Genomic DNA, 22,887 nt, shown 5'->3' with positions numbered 1-22,887 from the left:
AATGGAATCGCTGAATGCAACGTGATTGCGCATTAACGTTCCGTCTAACCGCTACCCTTTCGATTGATTAATCCGCTTTTAATTGCAACGAAACCGTCCTAACGGGGAGTTGCTCCGAGCAACGCGGAGGCCCATTGTTGTCGGATGAAAAAAGTAAAGGGGCGGGTGCAAAAGTAAAAGAGTTACATTCGTAATACAACGACAGGAGGAAAATAATTTGAGTGTTGAACCTTTGACTGAGAAGGACGTATATGTACGCCTTCGAGAAATGGGCTCAGAGTAATGTTTATACTCGTTAAATTAATTTCTTAAAAATATCAGCTTATAGGGGATGATGAGGCGAAACTTTTTTATATTCACAGTTTATTCATAAGGTGCTTAGTTTCGGGAATAAAAATTGAAAAGTCAGAAGTTCGTTGCAAAAATTGAATTACGAAGAAATACGGTCTTTTAAGTTTTCAATTTTTATCTCTGAAATTAAACGGAGTATGAATAAATTGTAAATATAAAAGATTTTCGTTTTGCCCATCCTTTATAAGGTAGGAATTTTTCGTAAACTACTTCTCGAATTTTAATAACATGCAGATTGTATCTGAAACTGTTTCTGAATTATTTAACCCAGAAAGTAATCATCTTCGTACATATTCGTTTCACAACGTTATTAAAATGCGACTGGTAAATAAACACTATAATCATTACCGTGAAAAATTCATTACCGAGGAAAAGAAACAAATGAAACCGTAATGGGTCATAAGACGAGTATTATACAAGTTCGTCGTACTGTTAACGCTTGAGAGTCGACGTTGGAACTATAACCGGGCATTGAAATAACCAGCCATTCGATGATTTCACTGCGCGGTAAGAGCATCAACAGTTACAACATTTATATTGAACGGTCCATTCACGACTTCATTACACGGAAACCACGCTCGTGATCAATCTGAACATTTACGCTCGACGACTTGCGATTTGTTCCGTTATTCGTTGCGGAATTTCAAATTATCTGCAATTAAAATACTACGGAGCTTTTGTCTGAAGACTGATAAATCAGAAACAGAGTCGAAATATATTAAATACCTATATACTAAATATAATAAATAGCTAGTATTAGTTTTAAGGCTGGCAGATGTTTATCATAATTATTTTAATGTTGGAAGCTATTCTAACAAAATCAGAAAAATTAATTGTTTGTTTTGAGACTGCCAAATATTTTTGTTTATTATCTTCCTATTACAAGGTGCTCTAATAAAATTATAAAAAATAATTGGATGTTCCTGAGACTGTCAAATAGTTTTTCTTATTATTTTTCTATTACAAGTTGTTCTAATAAAATTATAAAAAATAATTAGATACTTCTGAAACTGCTAGATGTTTACCCTAATTGTTTTCCTGATATAAGCTGCTCTAACAAAATTAGAGAAAATAATTGGATGTTTATGAGATTGCCAAATACTTTTCCTTATTATTTTCCTGTTACAAGCTGCTCTAATAAAATTATAAAGAATAATTGAATATTTCTGAAACTGCTAGGTATTTATCCTAATTATTTTCCTGTTTTAAGCTACTCTAACAAAATTATAAAAAATAATTGGATGTTCTTGAGACTGCACAATACTTTTCCTGATTATTTTTCTGTTGCTACGTTTTCCAACTAAATCATAAAAATGAATTGAAAGGATGCTCGTCTCGTAATTCCAGCTGTTATTAGAAACGCGACCGGTTATACATCTTGCGAAAGGATAATTTCACTCGAACGCGGTAATCCGTTCCAAATCCGCAGTCAGAAGCCACAACAACAAAAGTGCGTTGCTTTATCTCGGCTGCAATCCGAGAAAACTGTTTCTCCGTCATGGTTCGCGGACCAGAAACGAGAAGTCGGTTTGAAGTCGGTTACCTCGAGGAGCGCGATACTTTTCCGGCCGAACAGCTGTCATCGAGCAGAGTATCGTGAAACACCCACGCAACCATTGCCAACCGTGCATTCCACACGGTGAAGGATCGAACCACTCATATTTTAAATAAAATCTTATTGGTTCCCTTTGCTATTCAAATGTTACTTAATTCGTTTTGTCCGAAGAAAAACTGTACGATAGATGCAAGAAAAATGGTAAAACAATCATCCTTAACAAACCTGAAACCAATTTTTTTAAATTAAAGAGTTCTTATTGTTGCAATTTCGTTAAATTCATGAGTACTTTATGGATTTATTTTCTTTAACATATCATCATCAGAAACAATTTATTTAAATCCTTTGGTGGAGAGTCCTGTCACCCATATATATGGTGATCAACGTGTTAATTTATCAAAAATATTTCATGTAAATAAGTTGAATAGAACAACGTACATAAATTGTTTGTATATACGTATAAGTTCCTTGACCCTTTATGTACATCGTTTTTTCGTTTAAAAAATAAATTCGCGCTTCTCGGGTATTCCCAATTTCCCAACAATTCAATTCTTGTTTTGTTTACATAACCCCGAGGCCACGTAATAAATTTCTAAAACGAGCACGCGTTCGGGTCGCGAGAAACTCGTGTTAGAAAGCCTACTGTAAAACCCACGTAAATGTCAACAATCGTGAAAGCTTGCCGAAAGCGAAATTCAAATCAATACTTTTGTCGATCGACGCGGTAATTCGCGTTGTTGTTCGATATCTGGACGTAAAACGTTGTACTTTATTACCGCAAAATCAGCAATTCGATTCTTACGCTGGCTGGCTAATGCATAATAGGAAGTAATTGGAGTTTCTACTTTGGAAAGTGGCACGCTCGGTTTAGAATGTTTTCTACATTTGATTTGGCAGGTTGCACTGTATTTATTGTTTTATTTTCTTGGAAAAATGTTTAATTTTTATAAAAGTGTCGAAATACACGGTCTGGCCCAAAAGTATGATGAAATATGGCGTTTTAATTAAAACGAGAAATGGAACTGAAAGTTTGACATTTTGGATATCTAGGAAACTTCAACAGAGACCATTTTGACCATCTCAAAGGAAGATTTTCAGATGAGTTTTCTAACGCTTTACGACCGCAGTAAAAATTGTATTTCTTCAGAAGAAATGTATTTTGAATAATATAAAGATAAATTTATAATCAATACCATACAGAGTGGGTTTTAATTGTAATTTCAGAAACTTCTGGGACAAACCCAGAAATACTTGTGGCATACCATCAAAAATATACAGGGTGTTCCAGAGTTAGTGTAAGAACCAGACGTGGGAGGTAGCTGAAACGATTCTGAACCAGAAGTTCCTTTGCAAAAATGTTGGATGGTGCTTCGTTTTTGAAATATTAATGAAAAACCACCGACCAATCACAGCGCCTGAGTAGTGCGCGCTCAGCCGCGAGAGCATAGGCTCCAGCTAGGATTGGCTGGCTAGGCCAGATTGGGGCGTAACCAGCTGCGCGCGCGCGCGCAAGTCGGGTGCTTCGATTGGTCTGTAGTTTTTCGTTAATAATTCAAAAACGAAGTACCATCCGACATTTTTGCAAAGGAACTTCTGGTTCAGAATCGTCTCAGCTACCATCCCATTTCCAGTTCTTACACTAATTCAGGGAGACGCTAAATATTGACACGATTTAAGACTGAATTAAAACAATAATTGGAATAGAATAGTCCACAAATAAACTCAAGATCATTTCCCAATAGAACGCTCTGTATCATCAACAGTAATCCACCCACCCACCACAGTCAACCTCCACCAGTGGCCACTAGTTCACCTTCTCGTGTCTTAAAACAATAATAGTGCTCTAAGTACCTATTCCAAACTCCAACTTGAAATACCTCTATCGTATTTTCTGCCAACAATAAAATGTCGTAAATAACACATAAAGAAATCGCTCCAGAGGACTGCGTGATTGAGATACCAATCCATTCTTCAATCTTGATAAGTCTCCAAGTAAATGTGTACTCAGATGCGTGAAGTGCGTGAACATCGCGTCTTCCTAGACTGCTCGTATCCACCGACTTCCTAGTTTCACAGTTATTGTGAAAAAATTACCTTTCACGTGGCGATGTTAGGTTGTTACGCGACGATACTCATTTCATCCAGGGGGTTTGGGAAAGAGGAGAACGTCCTTACAATACCGTTTGAATTCTCGCATTCGTTCGTATAGGGCCTGGAAAGTGTAGTCGTGGAAGCTTCATTCGTAATGCACTTACCCGTGGTAATATTGTGGATTATGCACGGGCCTGGGAACAAGCTAAGAAAGTGTCTCTTATGAACAGACGGCACCTGGAGATCTCTGCTTATGTGACAGACTGATCAACATTTTATGTGTAACTGAATCATGTGAAACGAAGGAATTGTATGTTTCTACTTTCATCCAGAATGTATTGTATGGTTAGATTTCTTTTAAATAGAGAAATGAAACTCTTTTATGGAGCTCTCAATCTAATCTAACCTAATCCGTACCTCTTTGGAAACTGTAAATATTCAATCAAGAGTGAGACAGAGTAGTAATCATTATAGAACTCCATTGCCTGCAGGATGACCTGACTTATCGACCGTCTGTTCTATGTTACCGAGTCTTATCGACAAGTATTCCACCCTTTTGGTAATGTAGAACACTCACTCTGGTGGTAATCGTTACAGAACTGTATTATCTGCAGGATGACCCGACTTATCGATCGTCTGCTTTACATTACGAAGTCTTATCAACAAGTATTCCACCCTTTTGACAATGTAGAACACTCACTCCGGTCGTAATCGTTACAGAACTGCATTACCTGCAGGATGACCTGACTTATCGACCGTCTGCTCTACGTTACCGAGTCTTATCGACAAGCATTCCATCCTTTCGGCAAAGTAGAACACTCACTCTGTTAATCAAATAGTCACCTATCTTGAATATGCAGATTCATTCCTACAAAGAGCAGTTTCTGAAAGGACGAAACGTAGTCGTTAAATGTCAATGTCGCAAACCGAGTTCTATTTAAAGACACGCGTTCCAAAAATACACGCGAGCGTAAAAATGGTCCAAAAAGGTGCAACGATAACCCTGATACTCCGTTAATGCTGGCCACCGAGAAATTGCACGGTTCTTTACGATCCATTTACAAAAACCATTAATTCCCAGCGATAATACGCGTGCACGTAACAAGCGGTACGACCAGCCACGTAACACGAAGGAAAGAGCAACGCGACGTATTGAAGAAGTGGCAATTTGCCGATGTTGATCGTTATTTATTGTGATCTCCGGGTCTGGACGAAAGGAGAATGGAATTTGCATGCGAAATTGTCGACGATGCACACTCGCGCGTCGCGTGTGCTCCAAAAGGAGACCGGAGAGACGAAGGCTGCCTTACGCAACGTTGATCGCTGAACAGTGGTCAGGGATCGGTCATCCTCTCTGGCACGTTGACACACGCCATTTGTAACTCATCATGTTCGCGGGGATTTAGCGAACGAGATGAGGGAAAATGAGCTCCAAGACAAATTGTCTGTGTCAAGGTAGATGGAATATAGACCATGACGATTTCAAAGTGGAATTTCACGTGGAGTTATTTCAAGTGCCTCGAAATTGGGTCGAATTGCAAAAAACAAAGTAGCTAACCACTCCTGCTGGGACTGAAGATGGGACAAGCTGTCAAAGAGAGAAATTGAACTCTTCGAGGTGACAAATATGGTGTATAAGTAGATCGTTTGTTTGATGGCAACTTCAAAGTTATTTGAAGGTCATAAACATTGTCTCTTCACATTCATTCTTTCCTGGGGCTTCCATTTACAAGTGGACACTCTTTGTTGAGAGCTCGAGTGACCTTGATCTGTGGATTCTTGACGAATAAGACTGTATTGGGGGCATTCGTTCCCAGGACTCAGATAATAAGTGTCCAGAATAAAAATATTATAGACAGAACAGGGAAGCCAAACCTCTGGCTGTACCCCATCTGTCTCTGTCTACTTTTAGGAATTTTAGATACCAGATTGCATCACTGTTGATGCTTTTAAAATTTTATTATAAACATAGGTATAAGAAAAAAAATGTATATTAGATATAAGCCTTGAACACTCTGTTAAATTAACGCTACTACACATAGTAGTGCAGTATGGGAATAATTGTACCCATGCACTTAAAGAATAAAAAGGAAAGAAGAACAGATTGCGACGGTAGAGGAGTGAGTAGCGTGGCCGACTACCACGCTGAGAGCCTGGGTTCGAATCCCGGGCGTCCGAACCCGATTTTTCATGGTTGGGTTAGATCTGGCTAACAAATATATAAGGTGTAGAAAAGCCTATAAATAATAAAAGGACAGTATGGAAAAAAAAGATCTTGGTAAGATAAGTAACCAGAAAAGTACAAAAACACAGAGACGAAAAACTAACCTCAAAATTCGCATTATAAACACACCAAACCAACCAACCCAGGTTGCGACGCCATCTTTCGGAATTTTTCAACGGACACTGGTCACAGAGATATTATAGATGGCATAGGCGAGCCAGACCGTACAACAATTAAAAAGAGAAAGAAAACCGCGGTACTCTAGCTATCTCTGTCTATAAGGCCATTTTTATATCGACAAAGCACAGAGATAGGGTACCGTATCTTTCTCTTTCTAACAGTGGAGCTGCTTTATCTCTAATATCTCTATGGTGTCCAGAGCTCCGCTAGAGCATGTATTGCGTGCTGTTACAACGCAGTCGTGCGTCGATGCGTACGAGAGAGAACGCAGCGTGAAAGTCGGCATCTAGAATTCGTTCTTACTCCCAGCCTGACCTCCGAGATAATGAGAGTGATCTGAATAATCCGGATCGGTATGTATTTGGCAACGTTACGCCTAATGACTATCGGTGTACCCCAATTTCTGTTCATTTCTCGCAACGGAACGATTAGCATAAGACTCTCCGCGTGCCTCCTTGCGTAATTCCGGCCAACGTAATTGGCTGGCTCGTACGCGCGGCCATGTGTGCGTGAAAGGTTAAGTGATATAATCCAGTCGGCGCGGTTACGCATACATTGTTTATTTTTATTGTGTTCCATATCCAGCGTGACTTTTTAACGAGATTTGCTTCACTTTGCATACAGTGGAGTTCCTTTGATCAGAATTTAGAGCCGACACATCAGAACGAGAATTTATAGTTGAGCGCAGAGTAGATAAAGAAAGTCTCCTTGGGCGACCTGAATTTCATTTAACCACGTGATGGCTTCTGCTGTGCCCTCGGGCACTCAGCCTAGGCGTGCTTCCATCCCTTGTGTGTTGGTAATGGGACACGCCCAATCAGAACATTTGCAAGTTAGCTAGGTTCTGTTATTGGACTGTAGTAGAAGATCAGATTGGAAGATCGATGTTGTTCTTTGTTTCTTCATTAATAATAGCATGGCAGACTTGTGACAGCACACTGGTAGGACTCAGTACTGGTTTTGGAAGATTCCTTATGTTTTGGTAATGGTACATACCCAATCAGAGCATTTACAAGTTGGCTAGGTTATGTTATTAGACTGTAGTAGAAGATCAGAGTGGAAGGTCGATATTACTCTTTGCTTTTTAATTTATGATAGCCCGGTATACTTATGGCAGCCCACTGGATTCAGTACTGCCTTTGGAAAATCATTCGAGGCTGGATAGTGGTTGTATAGTGTAAGGACTTGGTGAACATTGATAGACTCATAGTAGATTAGTCTACTCGCTGGGTAATCCTTTAACAACCCAGGATGAGGAGTTTCTTTGCGTGGCATCTGTTATAGCGTAAAGGCTACACAATTGCCTCGCAAGGACATGCTTCACTTTCAATGCATGTTCAGCTGAGTAATTTAATACCTTGACTGCCGTGTCATGCCCGCGTGTATGGCACTAATGGCACCTTTACTGCAGCGTCATACCAAGCTATGATATTCAAATACAAATAACATTATCTATAAGCCCAATGGGAGTTTGATTGCATGGTCTCCGCGCAAAGGATTACTCAAGATGGTCACAATAAAGATATTGGGTTAGATAATAAATTACAAATTGTATTGTCTAATAGTGCTAATAATACTTCCAGGAAATAACACATCTCTACAATACACATCCATAATGTTTCAAGAATCGATTCATGATTTGAGAAGCCTAGGAAATCGGAAAAAATTTAAAAGGAGGTTGAGCCTCCGCTCGACCATAAGTCGACGACCATTGTTCACGGCGTTCGCAGGTTAATCGAATATTAATGACGAAACAGTACCTGGTAGCCGTAATAGAACGAACTTGAGCCCCAATGCATTAATGCATATCATCGTGCGATGGTCTTTTCTTATGTGGGTATAGTGTTTGAGCAGCGGGTCGTGGCGTGAAGTATGCGGGATGCTCACGACTTCAGACTAGCGATGGGATGAATCGCATCAACTTACCGGGAAGAAGAATCGAAGATAGGATGTTCAAAATGTGGAAATTTTTTGGAATATTGATCGATCTAGGTGAAATTTTAGTTTCTGTTGGCAATACAGAATACTTACGCGATAAGGCAGACCGTACTGGTAATATAGAACATTCAGTTGTTAAGGCAGATTGTGCTGGTAATGTAGAACACTCAGTCGTTAAGGCAGATCGTGCTGATAATATAGAGCACTCAGTCGTTAAGGCAGATCGTGCTGATAATATAGAACACTCAATCGTTAGGGCAGACCGTGCTGGTAATATAGAACATTCAGTCGTCAAAGCAGACCGTGTTGGTAATAATGAAGAATAAATATGAAATCGATATTACGAAGAAAGATCTACAACAATAGTTGTAGAGGCAGGACACTCTACTAGTAATGAAGAGCAATACTCAATCATCAAAACAGGTTACTCTAAGACAGTTACTCAATAATGAAGAACAAATAGTAAATTGATATTATGAAGGAAGATCCACAACAATAGCATTAGGAAATCCACAGAAGTATCTGTTTCAATTTTTAGGTCGTAATAGCGAGGCACATCATGAGAGCCTTTATTACTTTGGATTGCTAGAGAGGTGATCGAAGCCTCATTGTCTTCAGGAACGAGACTGTAATTTAATCTAGCCTGGTAGACGAGGTCAATTGGCGATAAATTCAACGTCTCTCGTAAAACGAGATGTGCTTCATCGACGATAAAACACCCACGTAATACATTCGTAGAAAGGACGTTTCACGGAAAAGACGGAACAATCATTGGAACTCGCGCATTAGTACTAGCTGTAAATCAATTCAAGATGGCGGAAATACGATGTAAACCGCTTGCAAATCGATTCAGCGATTTATACGCCCCCATTGTACGTGCAGCCGGCACAACCGGCGGATGTTTACATTCGACTATAAATTATGAGGAGAATCACGCGTGTATTCTGCAAATCGTCAATAAATTATTAATTTAAACGTGAAACGAACGCTTTGCTGATCAGCGTCTCTAATGTTTCTATTTTTCTTTGTACATTGTGGCGACTTTAATTAAATTGGCTCCTGTTGTTGACTCCATCCAGGTCTCATTTAATCTGACTTCTCTATTATTGTGTTAGGTTAGATCCGATTTAATAAACATTATTCTAGTAAATCTTCTAGTAAATATTATTTTAAATATTTTTTTCACATATCTATACTATTGATTCCTTCTCAGAACATTAAAAATCCTTTGAGAAACAGTATTTTGTCCCCTTACTTATGATGTAACAGAGACAAAAACCCATTTTACTATGCCAAAGGGGTCAATTCCATCAACGTGTCGTAGCTATTTTAATTTGTTCACACGAAAGTGACTTAGAATCACGTCGAACGAGCTCGTAAACGTCGCAGTTCAATTCGACGAAGGCTTGCGCCTTTCAATCGTATTAGGAACGTCGCTCGAATTGACATTGTGACCGCGCAAAAAGCGTCAGCCGGCGGAGGGCTGCTTTAATGGCGGCGCGTACGTGAGTTTATGAAAGGCCGGTTTTTTCTTCTGGAACTGGAACGCCATTTCCACGGCGCAACGGTAACGTTTGTCACGTTCGTATCAGAATGAACCGGGGGAACACGTTAACGAACCACCGTTCCACAAAACGAGCCGTGGAATGACGTTGCGTTGGGCCTGACACAAATGCCGCGACGCAACCGACGTCCTTCCACGAGAAAGCGAAAATTACCGTGTCAGTCGAACGAAACGAAACAACTGGGTCTTTTTCATGGAAAGGGTGCTGACAAGTCACTACAGACTTTAGACAGATCATAGATCCTTGAAGAGATGAATCGGAGGTGGAACGATGATTTTTTATGGAACACTTCCAGTGGCCATTTCTGAAATAAATAATTGAGATTTAACCCTTCGAGTGCCAGAGGAAATTTTCATTTATATCCAAGAAATGCTAGATAATTTTAAGCAAATATATATAATTGTATATAAAAATGTATATTTCGGTTTTATTTTAAGGTTAATGAAATTTGTACGCAATACTGAAAATATATTAGACTTTCTTTCATTAATAAAAATATAAAAATAAAACGGTATAGGTTTAACAGAAACTAAATTTGTATAATGAAGACAGCAGGTTATCAACCATTATACAGGGTATCCCAGAAAGAATGGAAGAACCGGAAAGGAGAGGTAGCTGAGACGATTCTGAACTATAGTTTCCTTTGCAAAAATATCGGATGATACTTCGTTTTTGAATTATTAACGAAAAACTACCGACCAATCGCAGCTCCCGAGGTGCACGCGCAGGGCTCTTGGGCCAGCCTCTCGCGGCTGAGCGCGCGCTACTCGAGCGCTGTGATTTGTCGGTGGTTATTCGTTAATAATTCAAAAACGAAGCGCCATCTAACATTTTCGCAAAAGAAATTGTGGTTCAGAATCCTCTCAGCTACCCTCTATTTCCGGTTCTAACACCAATTGTGGAATATCCTGTATATTACACGCATTACAGTATTTGAAATAAAATTGAAGAGCACCAAAAAATCTACGTACATTATTGACGTTATTTTCGAGAAACAAAATTGATTTTTTAAGGAGTTATAGCACTTACAGCTTTGAACAGTGATATTTCGCTCTTGACCCTTTTTGCAAGTGTATGGAGGAGCTATATATTGCTCCTTGGCACTCAATGGGTTAATGTAGAGGAATTTTACCTAGAAGTGGCTGTACTTCAATCAATCTTTCTACTTAAAATATAGCACAACTGTCTCAACTCAAATCTGAAACTAAAATATTTCTAAATAAAATTTGAGATTTAACGTAGACGGTTTTTACCTAGAAGTGACCTTGTAAATATCCCGATCAACTTTCCTACTCTAACATAACTATCTCAGCTCGAATCTGAAACTAAAATACCTTTAGATGAAGCAATTAGAATTTAATCCAGTTAATGCACGGAATTCGGTCATAGTTGGCTGGTAGTAACGGACGATAAAAATTCCATTTAATTTTCATGTAACTTCATTCGTTGCAGGCTGGTTCTCCGTTGTCTCGAACAACAGTGGTACTGGAAGCGCTAGGGTGTACAGAAGAGTGGGTGCTTTAGTTCGTGCCGGCGTCCCGGCGTTTCTGCTCGCCAAACCCCTCAGAGCTTACACGCTGACACACTCCAAGATGGGTAAGTTTGGTAGCTTTCGATCGGGTAGCAAGTCAGCCAGCTGTGCACTCGCTTCGCAAATAGCACGTAATTGCATGTTTCGCGAGTAGCGGTTATCGTTTCGCTCATTAAGAACCCCACACCGTTGCGAGGAGTTACGTGCAAGAATTACTATGATCTGAATGTACGATAATGCTCTTAACTGTTATTATAGTGGGCAGTTATAGTTGTTACGTGGACACTTTTAATGCCGCGATTAGGCCTGCCTCCTCTCGTGGGGAAAACTTTTAATGAACTGATGAAAGTTTATCTGGTAGATCTGGTTAGGGCTTAGGTTAACGTAGGTTATATTCACCATAGTTTCAGGTAGAATATTAACACGGATAAGAATGAATATTATGTTTTTACTGTTTTGAAGAGAAAACGTAATGGGTCTAATTTTATGATAACAGGGTAAGTATTGAAGATTCGCATAAATGAACAGTCTAATTCTTTAATCAACTTTTAACCCTTTGATCGCGAGACGGTTTTTGCTGGGAATTCTAAAAGGCGTAGAAATGTGAAATTTTACAAAATATCATCTTATAGAGAACGATAAGACTGAACTTTTTTATATTTACAGTTTATTCATAGGACGTTTAGTTTCAAAAACAAAAATTAAAAAGTTAAAAAAGATCTTGCAAGTTTAAAAAAAATTCCTACCTTATAGAGAATGATATGACGGAACTTTTTTACGTTTACAATTTATTCATACGACGTTTAGTTTGAAAAATAAAAATAGAAAACTTAGAAGACCTTTCTCGTGAGATCTCGTAATGGTCTGATCCTGTTGTTTCTGTCTTAAAGAAAAAAAAAACAACAGTTAAACAATCGAATTTAAACAAAATTCCTACCTTATAGAGAACGATAAGATGGAACTTTTTTATATTTACAATTTATTCGTACGTCGTTTAATTTCAGAGATAAAAATTGAAAACTTAAAAGACCGTATTTCTTCGTAATTCAATTTTTGCAACGAACTTCTGACTTTTCAATTTTTATTCCCGAATCTAAGCACCTTATAAATAAACTGTGCATATAAAAAAGTTTCGTCTCATCATCCCCTATAAGCTGATATTTAAAAAAAATCGATTAAACAACCATAAACGTTACTCTGATTTCATTTCTCGAGAGCGTATATATACCCTCTTCGCAGTCAAAGGGTTAATGGGTCACTTTTTCCTATCAATAGAATCATTATTTCATTTGACATCCTTATCAGTGGCGTGCGGATGTTTATGCATTAATCCCAGATGAAAATATGAAAAGCTGCACGAGAATCTGTAGAAATGAAGAACATATAAAAAATCAACAATAATACACATATCATACTCAGAATATAATCCACACTCTCCTCTAACTTCCAGATCTTTCTCACCACCTATGAAAATATTAATTTGCATAAGCATCCGGAGTCCGCGTATCAGCATCCATAGTCCGCAAGAAGCCTCCACCTGCATCACCTGCCAACCGACTTGTACTCATCCACGCAAAAACAAACATAAACCAGAACCCTAATAGTCCTCGAATGCCTCCCTTCGGGGGCCCTCTTCCCACAAACATGCCACTTTCCACGATCACTACTGTCACTCTTTTAAACCGACCATGCGACACGTCACACCGAAGCATTCCAAATCCGGAAACAGATTACGATCTACAGTCGCGCCAGGCAGCCGGCTACCTACAATACCGCGACGCGTTTATCATCGTAAGAAAAACCGTAAATTACAATTCAACCGAGCCCTAAGTACTCCGGCGTCCGTCCTTGGGCCTATCTCCGACGCGGAACACGATCATCTAGGAGATCCCGGATAGATACTACGGAAAGGTGGCTTCGACACGGTGTACAAGCGTAAAACCGTGGCGAAGGTAGGGTTGTCGCGGCGTACGTCACTCGGCTAGGACGTGACAATGGATCCGCAGAGCTATGCGTGCACGGAGACGTGCGTGCACTCACGCGCGGGTCTCCAGCTTCGGATTATTCCCTCGGATACAGCGACTGGCCGTGACACGAATGTCAATGTGTCTGTTAATGCAACTCTCCGGCGCGCTTGTTCGTGCGTTTAAACGTAGGCGAGGGGGCACGTAACGTAATAGGCATGCGGGCCGGTGAAAGCCGTTGGGGTTCTTACGATACACACGGGCGTTATACCATTATGTACTATAACGATTATGGTCGCGCGTGAAAGGGGATTTTCTATGGAGATCGCGGTGCCCGTGTCTCTTCTACCGATATCTAGTCGTTTCGCGTTTAGTTATTGTAGTTAATAGTTGCGCGTGAAAATTCTGACAAGTTGTATCCATATTCGATGCGGACGAGGGAGATTCGGATGCAAAAGAGATCGAGACGCTGACGCAGGTTGGCTGGGAGTTGCCTGGAGTATTATGGTGGAGGACGATCTTTTATGTCCCATCTAGCTATATCTAGCTATATCTAGGCATTTCGGTAGCTATATCTAGCTACAGTCAGTCCCATAAATATTCGTACGCTCTGTTTTTATTAGAAGAATTTGTCTAAATTGAATGATAGGTGATTGATGTTTCCAAATAAATTTTTCGTTATACAGGGTGTCCCAGCCTAAGTAATACGGAGGTCTAACTCCAAAACTATCGATCGAATGCAAAATTTCAAATATGGAAATTGTATGGTAAAATGTCACTCATGCTTCAGCGAGCAGGAATTTTCGTTAACTTTGTTATTTAACGAAATACGATGGTCAAGTTTCGTTTTTCAACTTAAGCTGGGACATTCTGTACACATACCCCATAAAAAACTTCAGAAAAGTAAACAATTACGCCAAGTTCATGAAAAAGTGGAGGACGAAAAGGAGTAATAACAAAAAAATAGAAGATCTCCATAAAAAACTACAAGAAAGTAAAAGATGTGAAATCGAAATGAGCTGTTGGTACATGAAGGTGATTCCCAGCAAAGTGCAAAGGCGACACTGTGTAACATAATGTAAAATTTGGTGCTTTCCAACCATATATATGCAAAAGAAGGAAAAAATTATTTTCAATTAAAAAAAAAAAAATAGAAAATACTATAAACTCGAGTTTATCCGATCGGTCCATAGTGGGACTTGCGTCATGAAATCGGGAAAAACATCAAAGTTTTTGTAGAGGGAAAGAAAAAAAAATTAAAAGTGTGGAAATGTGAAAAATTTAAGTTTCTTTCCGAAAAATCAAAAAAATTGTATGGAATACGAATTCAAATATTTTGATTTGTCTTCTTTCGTACAGTTCATTCAAAAACGCACATTTTGAAAGCAACCCATCTAATTTGGTCAATTTTTGCAGTGCTATAGCTATTTGAAAAAAAGATGACGCTTTCTTTTTAAAATTCATATCATTTTTATGGTTCGGTACAAATATCTGCAAAAATTTACAAAAAGGTATTTAATAGGGTACTATAATATAAAAAAATTTTAGCCAAATCACTGCAGCCAAACCATAAAATGTTTACGGCTCTTGTTGAGGGATTCTGTAGTGAATAAATTATTATCAAATTTTTGTTGTTTTTATTATTGACAGTAATTAAAATGATAAAAAACTAATAGTCCCATATGCGGCCAAGAGTGTGAAGAGGGTTGATAAATGCAGAGGTTACGAATATTTATGAGACTGACTATATCTAGTCATAGTCAGTTAGTTAACCCTTTCAGACCTGGCTTCGATAATTAAGAACGCAAAATTTAAAAATACTCATACATTACCAACGCTTGCATTTAGGGCGTAAGTCCTTATTCGTGTATATGAAGAAAGACCAGTTGTCCTCGAAAACTGCACTATCAGGATTTATTTTTATTTTTCCATACTAATTTTAGCCTAAGTTAACCCTAAAAATTAAATTACGAGGAAAAAAAAATAATTCATGTCTGAAAGGGTCATTATTAAAATTCTGGAAACTTATATCTGTAACGTTCGATACAAATGAGTGAAATTCGCATGCAAAAGAGATTGAGAGGCTGACACAGGTTGGCTGGAGAGTTACCTGTCCATCTGATGTTGGAGTACATACTATGTGGGTGGAATAAATCCATTAGATTTGCCTGGTAATATTTGATTAGCTGACTCCTTGCTCCGCCATGTTTGGAGGCGCTCAGTGTGCTGCGAAGGAAGTTCAATGGGGTACTAGTAAAATTGCTAAGCCTGCGTCACGTGGTCCATCTGCAAACATCAGCCTAGGGATATGAAACCAAGACTCAGCCAATACTGCAATACCTACTTTGACGAAATTTTATTAATAGTACTGAGGAATTCTTCTTTAACTCCTTGACATAAAATGACGAGTTAGGATCTATTCATTTCATGTAACAGTGTATCAACTGTTGAATTATTATTTTTTATTAAATTTATTTAATGTTATTAAGTTGTTCTTAATTCGTAGTTTAATTTATTTAATGTTATTGAGTTGTTCTTTATTGGCAGTTTAATTTATTCAATGTTATTGAGTTGTTCTTCATTGGTATTATGTATCAATCTGACTAAATGCTATATAAAAATCCAAATTTCTCAGCTTTACATCGCTGTTCAGGTGAACGAAATTAAATAGTATTTTTTGGACTCATCAAGTTTCATTTCATTTCTATGTCCACTTGAAAACTTCCATCTAGATATACGAAACCATGAACCAGGCAACATTATAATATTTAATTAAACAAAATTTCATTATCATTCCTGTTTTTTTTTTACAAAGCAAGACAATTTAACATTTGTTTACCCTTTAATTATAGCTACCTCTATTAATTATAGTAACTCTCAATGATAATATAATCGTGTGAACCTCTAGTTTAACAAATTCTTGTTTAATATACTTCGTTGATTCGATCAGAGCAAACTGGAAATTTCTGTTTCAGAAAACGGCAATCTGAGGGCTCACTACACGAAAACGACCGTGCGCGCAGGTGAAGTTCTACGACTGGCCGCGGTGTTCCAGGACACGCGGAGGGCGCCAGTTTCCAGCGGCATTTCCGGCGTCGTTAGCGGCGCCCCCGAGGGTAAGAGTTCAAGGTCATCGGAACGAGATCAGTACGCGCAGTGCTTGGATTCTCACGGGCACGAGCTGTTCGCGCCGCTTTCAGCGAGAGGAGAGTTTTACGCTACTTGCCAAAGCGGAAGCCTCGACACAGGAAGCGACGCCGTTTTGTACAGAGTCCATCAGCTTGCCAGAAAAGATCTACCTCTGAGGGTAAATTTTACAGACCACATTTTGCCAAAAAACTGAATCTACATTAATGGCGGTTAACCCTTTGACTGCGAAGTGCATCATACATGTACGCCACCCGAGTAATAGGCTCAGAGAAATGTTTATGGTCGTTTAATCAATTTTTAAAAAATATCAGCTTATATGGACTGATGAGACGAAACTTTTTTATATTCACAGTTTATTCATAGGGCGCGTAGTTTCGGGAATAAAAATTGCAAAATCAGAAGTTCGTTGCAAAAATTGAATTACGAAAAAATGCGGTCTTTTCAGTTTTTAATTTTTATCTCAGAAACTAAACATCGTACAATTAAACTGTAATTATAAAAAAGTTTCGTTTTGTCATTCTCTATAAGATGATATTTTTTATAAATTCGATTGTTCGACTATTGTTTCGCTTTCTTTGAGAAAACAACAACAGGATCAGACCACTGATGAGATCTCATGAAAAAGATCATCTACATTTTCTATTTTTATTTTTGAAACTAAACGTCCTATGAATAAACCGTAAATATAAAAAAGTTCCGTCTTATCATTCCCTATAAGCTTATAATTTTTTAAAATTCACACCTCTACGCCTCTTAAAATTTCCAGCACAAATCCTTCCGCAGTCAAAGAGTAAAATTCAATACAGCGCCATCGGATTTATAACGTCTCCAAAGGAAGACAAATGTAATTAATGCATGTAGTACATAAATGAGTCGAACTACTATCACAGCTTGCATAGGTGCATAGAAATTAATTAGCGTAAACTGAGCCAGTCTTTGTTAAAAAAAGTTGTTGGGATGTAAACTGACGCTGTTTTTTCTTCTCCAATCCTAACACGAAAGAAGGCATTATAGTACCAAGATGCTAACCAGGTAGTATGCAATCCGATTAACAGGTACGGTTAGTCGCTGGACCCTTGCCAATACCATTGCCACGAGATTACAGCGGCCTGATGCAACTAGAAGGTGCAACTAGGGGCCCCATAGTCTTAGGTTGCGCAGTGCCGCTGGTACCCGAGAGGCCTGTGCCAAATTCCACTGTCCCGGAGCTCCTCGAGCTGGTTGCCACAGGACCAACGGCACCTCGCGTGAAAAGGGCGCGGTTAGGCTGTCCTTCTGAAGCGCGGTTGCTAGCCTCGCCGAAGATGCAGCGGTTACTCTCAGCCTGCAGGTAAGGAACAGCGTTGGAGCAATTGTGAAGTGGAAATGGTTAGCTAAGATCCAAAACAGGTTAGGATCCTTCTGTGACTAGGTGCTACTTGCGGTTGCAATCCTCGAAAGAAATCCTAGAAAATGGGATTGAGTTATTTGACTGCTACTCTTTTAATCAATCGTGTACAGTAGAACCTTATTTGGACGAATAGGTTTTGGGGATAAGATGGGTGCAATGCGCGCGTAGTTCAGATATTAGAGATTCATTAGGCATTATCTCCATGAACACTCCATACTGGACATCTAAGTTCGCCTATGGTTTAGGTAGAAGCTACGAAGCGCTAGAGGTATTAGGTTCAGAGGACTAGAGGATGCTGAGCTCAACTAAGGGGGGCTACGAGATTTTAGGGTCAGATACAGGGGGTTAGAAGGTACTGAACTTAGCTAAGGGGGCCTAGGAGGTTCTAGGCTCAGCTACACGGGGCTAGAAGATACTGAGCTTAGCTGAGGGGGGCTAGAAAACACTGAACTCAGCTTGCAGAAGTCTAGAGATACTGTGCTCAATTAGAAGGGGGTTGAAGATACTGAACTCAGTTGGGGGACTAGAAGATTCTAGGCCTCGCTACAGGAAGGTAGATGATACTGAGCTCAACTACAGGGGGCTAGAAGATACTGAGCTCAGCTAGGGGTGTTCGAGGGTACTGATTTCAGCTACGACTTCGTATATTCAACGCTGTGCACAATTTTGTTCGTATAAACGCGGATAATCGAGGTTCTACCGTACTGTCATTCCAATTGCAGAAGAGCCCTGGACCAGAGAGCAACGGAACCACGCGTCGCGCCCCCGAAACCACCCAGCAGCAATGGTCAACTGAAGGAGCTCCACTTGAAGGAGATCAAATCGAAAACAGAAGCGAAGCCGATCCTCCAGAGTCTGAAGGAGGGCCTGGAACACATAAAGAGAACGACTATCAGGGATCGCAGCAATAGTCGAACGAGCACCAACAACAACAGCATCCTCGACAGAATCTCGAGGATAGCCCAGGGCGGAAGAAGCAGGAACCCCGCCAAGAAGTCAGCCTCCTTCACGTTCGCCGTTCGCCCGGAAATCGGCATGAGGTCCGAAAGATATGCCAGTTTAGAATCGGAGACGAATCTATTGCAAGCGTCCGCTTCTTCGAGGCAACAGGTTCAACGGTCGGTCTCCACCAGCGTGCTGGAGGTTCAAACCCAGCAGGACCTGGATCCACCGTACTCCAAGGTCAGAGACAGCCTGACGCCCCTACCATCGACACCGCCACCTAAAACAGAGGAGATCTACGCCGAGATCTGCGAACCCACCACCAGCCCGCCTGAAGAGAAGCCACCGCCACCTGGAGGGAAGAATAGGACCAGAGAGAAGGACAGGGGCTACGTGAAGCTGGCGCTGTCGCACTCCGAGATCACTGACGCGAATACTGAAGATGAAGAAGGGATTTACAATACAGTCTGCTGATCGTGATTCCTCCTGGACCAGGGATTCGCTGCATGCTCCAGAGACCTGGGCACGATGAAGGTTTCAGAATGAGTTCACTGAGTAGCCACCGAGAACTTAGACAAGAGATTCTCCAGAGTTATAGATCGGGGATTGTACTGCTGGTGAAGGGCTGAAGCTAGAGGTCCTAGACCTAATCCAGACCTAACCTAGCAAGACCGGTGTACCAACTGAAATCGAGACCACCGATTTAATTAAAAGCAGTCATTTTAGATTCTCCAGTTGCTCCGAGTCTACCTTGTCCACCTGTCTACCCAGGCCTAACCTAGCAATACCGGTGTACAATTCCCACTGAAATCGAGACCACCGATTTAATTAAGAGCAGTCATTTTAGATTCTCCAGTTGCTCCGAGTCTACCTTGTCCACCCGTCTACCTCTCCACCTAGTCGAGCATTCGTCACTGGACTCGTGAACCTCGTGGACATCCAACGCATCGAAATTAGCCGTCGAAGTTCATTGATAGAGATAACACGCGACTTCCTGGATCGAACTGGAGAACCGTTCGGGCTGAAACGGTGGAGCGATGCACCGACGGGATTTACAACGCCATTTGCCGTAGAAATTATCCCTTCGAGGTCTTTTTCTCCCCTTTTTCCGCGCTGAGAGCAGCGGCGTCCTTCACGGGGAACCGGGCGGAAGATTTACAAGGCTGTTGACCGGGGAAAATGAGCGCGTAATTACGGTCCCGTGCGTGTATGGAGGATGTAGCGGGACGCCGCGCGACTTCCGGTACCGAGGAATCTGTGCTGCGGCTGATCGATATTATTAGAACCGATCGATCCCTAGTATTCGACGTCCCGAAGCATCCGCGAAGCGAGATCCCTTCATCTGAGAGCTGTGACGGCGGAGTGACTGGACTAAATTTGTAAAGTATCGGCGGTAGGAAGGGACGGTGGGTGGTCTTTTTAAAATGGTTCCTTATTGCAAGAGATATTCCCTTAAAAATTTGTTGACTGCCACGTTTTTTCGCCAAGAAACAAAATTAATTAATTTTGAATGTGAGGTTAGAAAGATTATTTTTCCAAAAATATTAATCCGGCTGGAATAATAAGGGGGTTATCTTTTTAAAATGGTTTTTTATTGTAAGTAGAGATTTTCTCTTAACACTTTGATTGCCACTTTTATTCGCCAAGAAACAAAATTAATTAATTTTGAAAGTGAGGTTAGAAAGATTATATTTCTAAAAATATTAGTCTGGCTGAACTAATGGGATGGTCTTTTTAAAATGGTTCCTTTCTGCAAGAAGAGAACCAAAATTAATAAATTCTAAAGGTGAGGTTACAGAATTATTAGGATGGCCAAAAATTTCATTCGGTTTGTGATGATGGTTGTTTCACTACAGTTACAATCTTCTTCAAATGCAAAATCATGAATTTTTCCAAAAGATAGTAAAAGATCATAGAACAAAATAAACAATATGTTACCGAGTGAATATATTTCCTCTTCTAAAAAAAAAAAAATTGTTTATGCCTTAAAATCCGAACGGACTTTTTAACTAACCCAACAATATTTTTCCAAAAATATTAGTCCGGCTGTCAACATGTTAACCGTAGTCTTCTGGACGTCTACCGACATCAGGTCTTCTCAATCCTAGATGGACGAGATGAAGACGACAATCGTGTACCATTTTGTAAATTTGTTGGTACCCCTAGCGTAGCGGCTGAAGCAGCCTCCAGGCATTTTGTACATTTGTTAATACTCTGCGTGCTGGTTGTGATGAGCGCAAGAAAACATTTGTAATTTTCTTACTGTATAGTTATTATTTTAAAATACACTCATTTGCAAGTAATCACCGTGTTTCTTTCTAGAATCCATCCTGAATACCATTTTCTCACCTACGTGGTCGCTAATCGCGTTATTTAGAGGCCTAACTATCACAGCTAATTCGAAGGCCTGAACGCAACTGTCAGAGGTGTAGATTGATTGCATGCGCAGTCCTAGCGGTCGACACTTTCCATGATTTACAATAACAGAGGATTGGGTACGCGTCTCGACGAAGCCTATCAGTAGTTGCGACAAATCAAAGGTAAACGTAATTGGTAGAGGAAGATTCGTGTTATCTTCTTGTTAGGTTAGGAGACTGCTAGTCGGATTCCTAACATTACCACAGTCTAGCAATCTCGCGCAAGGATGACAGTTAATGACACAGCTAAGTCTTAGGCGATGTGACTTGCATGTGTAATCTTATTAAAGCTGCACGTTATCAAACTCCGTATGAACTTGCAGCGCGTATTAATCAAAGTATGAATCAAAGTTATTCGTAATTTACGGTCATAGTTTTAATTACCATTTCTTTGGAACGGATAGGGTGATTTAAGGAGAAGGTAACTAGGGAGACTTTCGCGATCTGTCGAGGATCGTTGTTGTTGTCACTTCTCTTTTCCGTTACGTATATATATATTTTTTTCTCTTTATATTTGTAATATTATATGCTTTTCTTACATTTCAAATAAGCCAGAAGTTCCCGATACTTTTTTCTTACCTTGAAAAAACTGGGTCGGACGGCCGGGATTCGAACCCGGGGTCTCTGCGTGGTAGTCGGCGACGCTACACACTTTTCCACCACCCGCCCTCTATCGAGGGATCGCTGAAGTTCGACTAGACCTCTTAACCCTTTGCACTCCGAATTTTCTGATTTCTAGGACAAAATCGCTATCCTCCTCGATATAATTACGCAAGAAAACCTGATTAACCAAATATCGCTTCATATTCACCAAGGCTAACAAATTTCACGCATCCTACTCCACGTTCATACCAACTCACACAATGCAAGGACCTAACCTCTACTACAACGAGATGTTTTCAACCCCGGAGAAAATCTGTACGATTAATGATAGCGCAGATTACTCTATCCAACCGGACGCCTGTTACCCTTACATGGCAAGCCAATCACACGGGTCACGGATCAGGATCAGTTTCATTACTTCATTTTTGCGTCCCGCGCCATCAGTTTGTCTTTCCCCGTGAGTTCAGAGGTGTCCCGGCGTGTAACTCGATATCGCCCCAGGAACCGTTCCGCCGCGAAGTCCTCTCGGAACGAATTCCGAGGGCAAGCAGCGTGAAATGACGGTTTCGAGGTACACCGGCCAAGGGGAGATCCCTAGCGGGATGTAAACGAGCCTGAACCTTCTGGAAACAGGAACTTATCAACGTCCTTCGAAGGTCTAGGTCGTCGAAATGGCAGATAGACCAAGCGAGGGCGTTCGTTCCCGACGATTAATCTATTAACTCGTCATACCGCGGAGACCAGTTTCCCCTTCGTGCAGGACTGGCCGGGGTTTCGTTGCGTGACGCCGTGCCGCGGCGATCGTTCGTTGAACGTGTGATTACGTGCATCGAAACGCTTCGAGGAAACTGGAAAGCCGCGTCACGGTGCAACCGGGATTACGAACGGCGAAAAAAGGACGGAAAGAGGGTCGCGGAGAGTTCAGGGTGAGCAGGATCCTGTCACGCTCAAAAATCCCTGAGAGGCATAATCTTCTCTGCTTTTCG

At 40.4% G+C, this 22,887-nt stretch overlaps 1 protein-coding gene across 2 annotated transcripts in view; it reads left to right on the top strand.

Annotated features, from left to right (window-relative positions):
• Positions 1 to 21,219, top strand: part of LOC128892948 (uncharacterized) — a 67,223-nt gene extending 46,004 nt beyond the window's left edge. Inside the window, exons 3-7 of one of the 2 annotated variants that reach the window (XR_008461217.1) lie at positions 11,357 to 11,500; positions 16,375 to 16,706; positions 17,605 to 17,879; positions 18,662 to 21,131; positions 21,204 to 21,219. Coding sequence is in view for 1 of the 2 variants with exons in the window: in XM_054153625.1 (XP_054009600.1) it covers positions 11,357 to 11,500; positions 16,375 to 16,706; positions 17,605 to 17,879; positions 18,662 to 19,355 (1,445 nt within the window). In the remaining variant the exon portion in view is untranslated. Of the gene's footprint in view, positions 1 to 11,356; positions 11,501 to 16,374; positions 16,707 to 17,604; positions 17,880 to 18,661; positions 21,179 to 21,203 lie in introns of those variants that run through there. The other variant, XM_054153625.1, reaches the window with a different exon arrangement.
• Positions 21,220 to 22,887: the final 1,668 nt, after the last annotated feature.

This window comes from Hylaeus anthracinus, unplaced genomic scaffold, assembly GCF_026225885.1.
Source record: "Hylaeus anthracinus isolate JK02 unplaced genomic scaffold, UHH_iyHylAnth1.0_haploid 2, whole genome shotgun sequence".
Lineage (NCBI taxonomy): Eukaryota > Metazoa > Arthropoda > Insecta > Hymenoptera > Colletidae > Hylaeus > Hylaeus anthracinus.
This window is presented reverse-complemented; position numbering and strand designations above follow the sequence as displayed.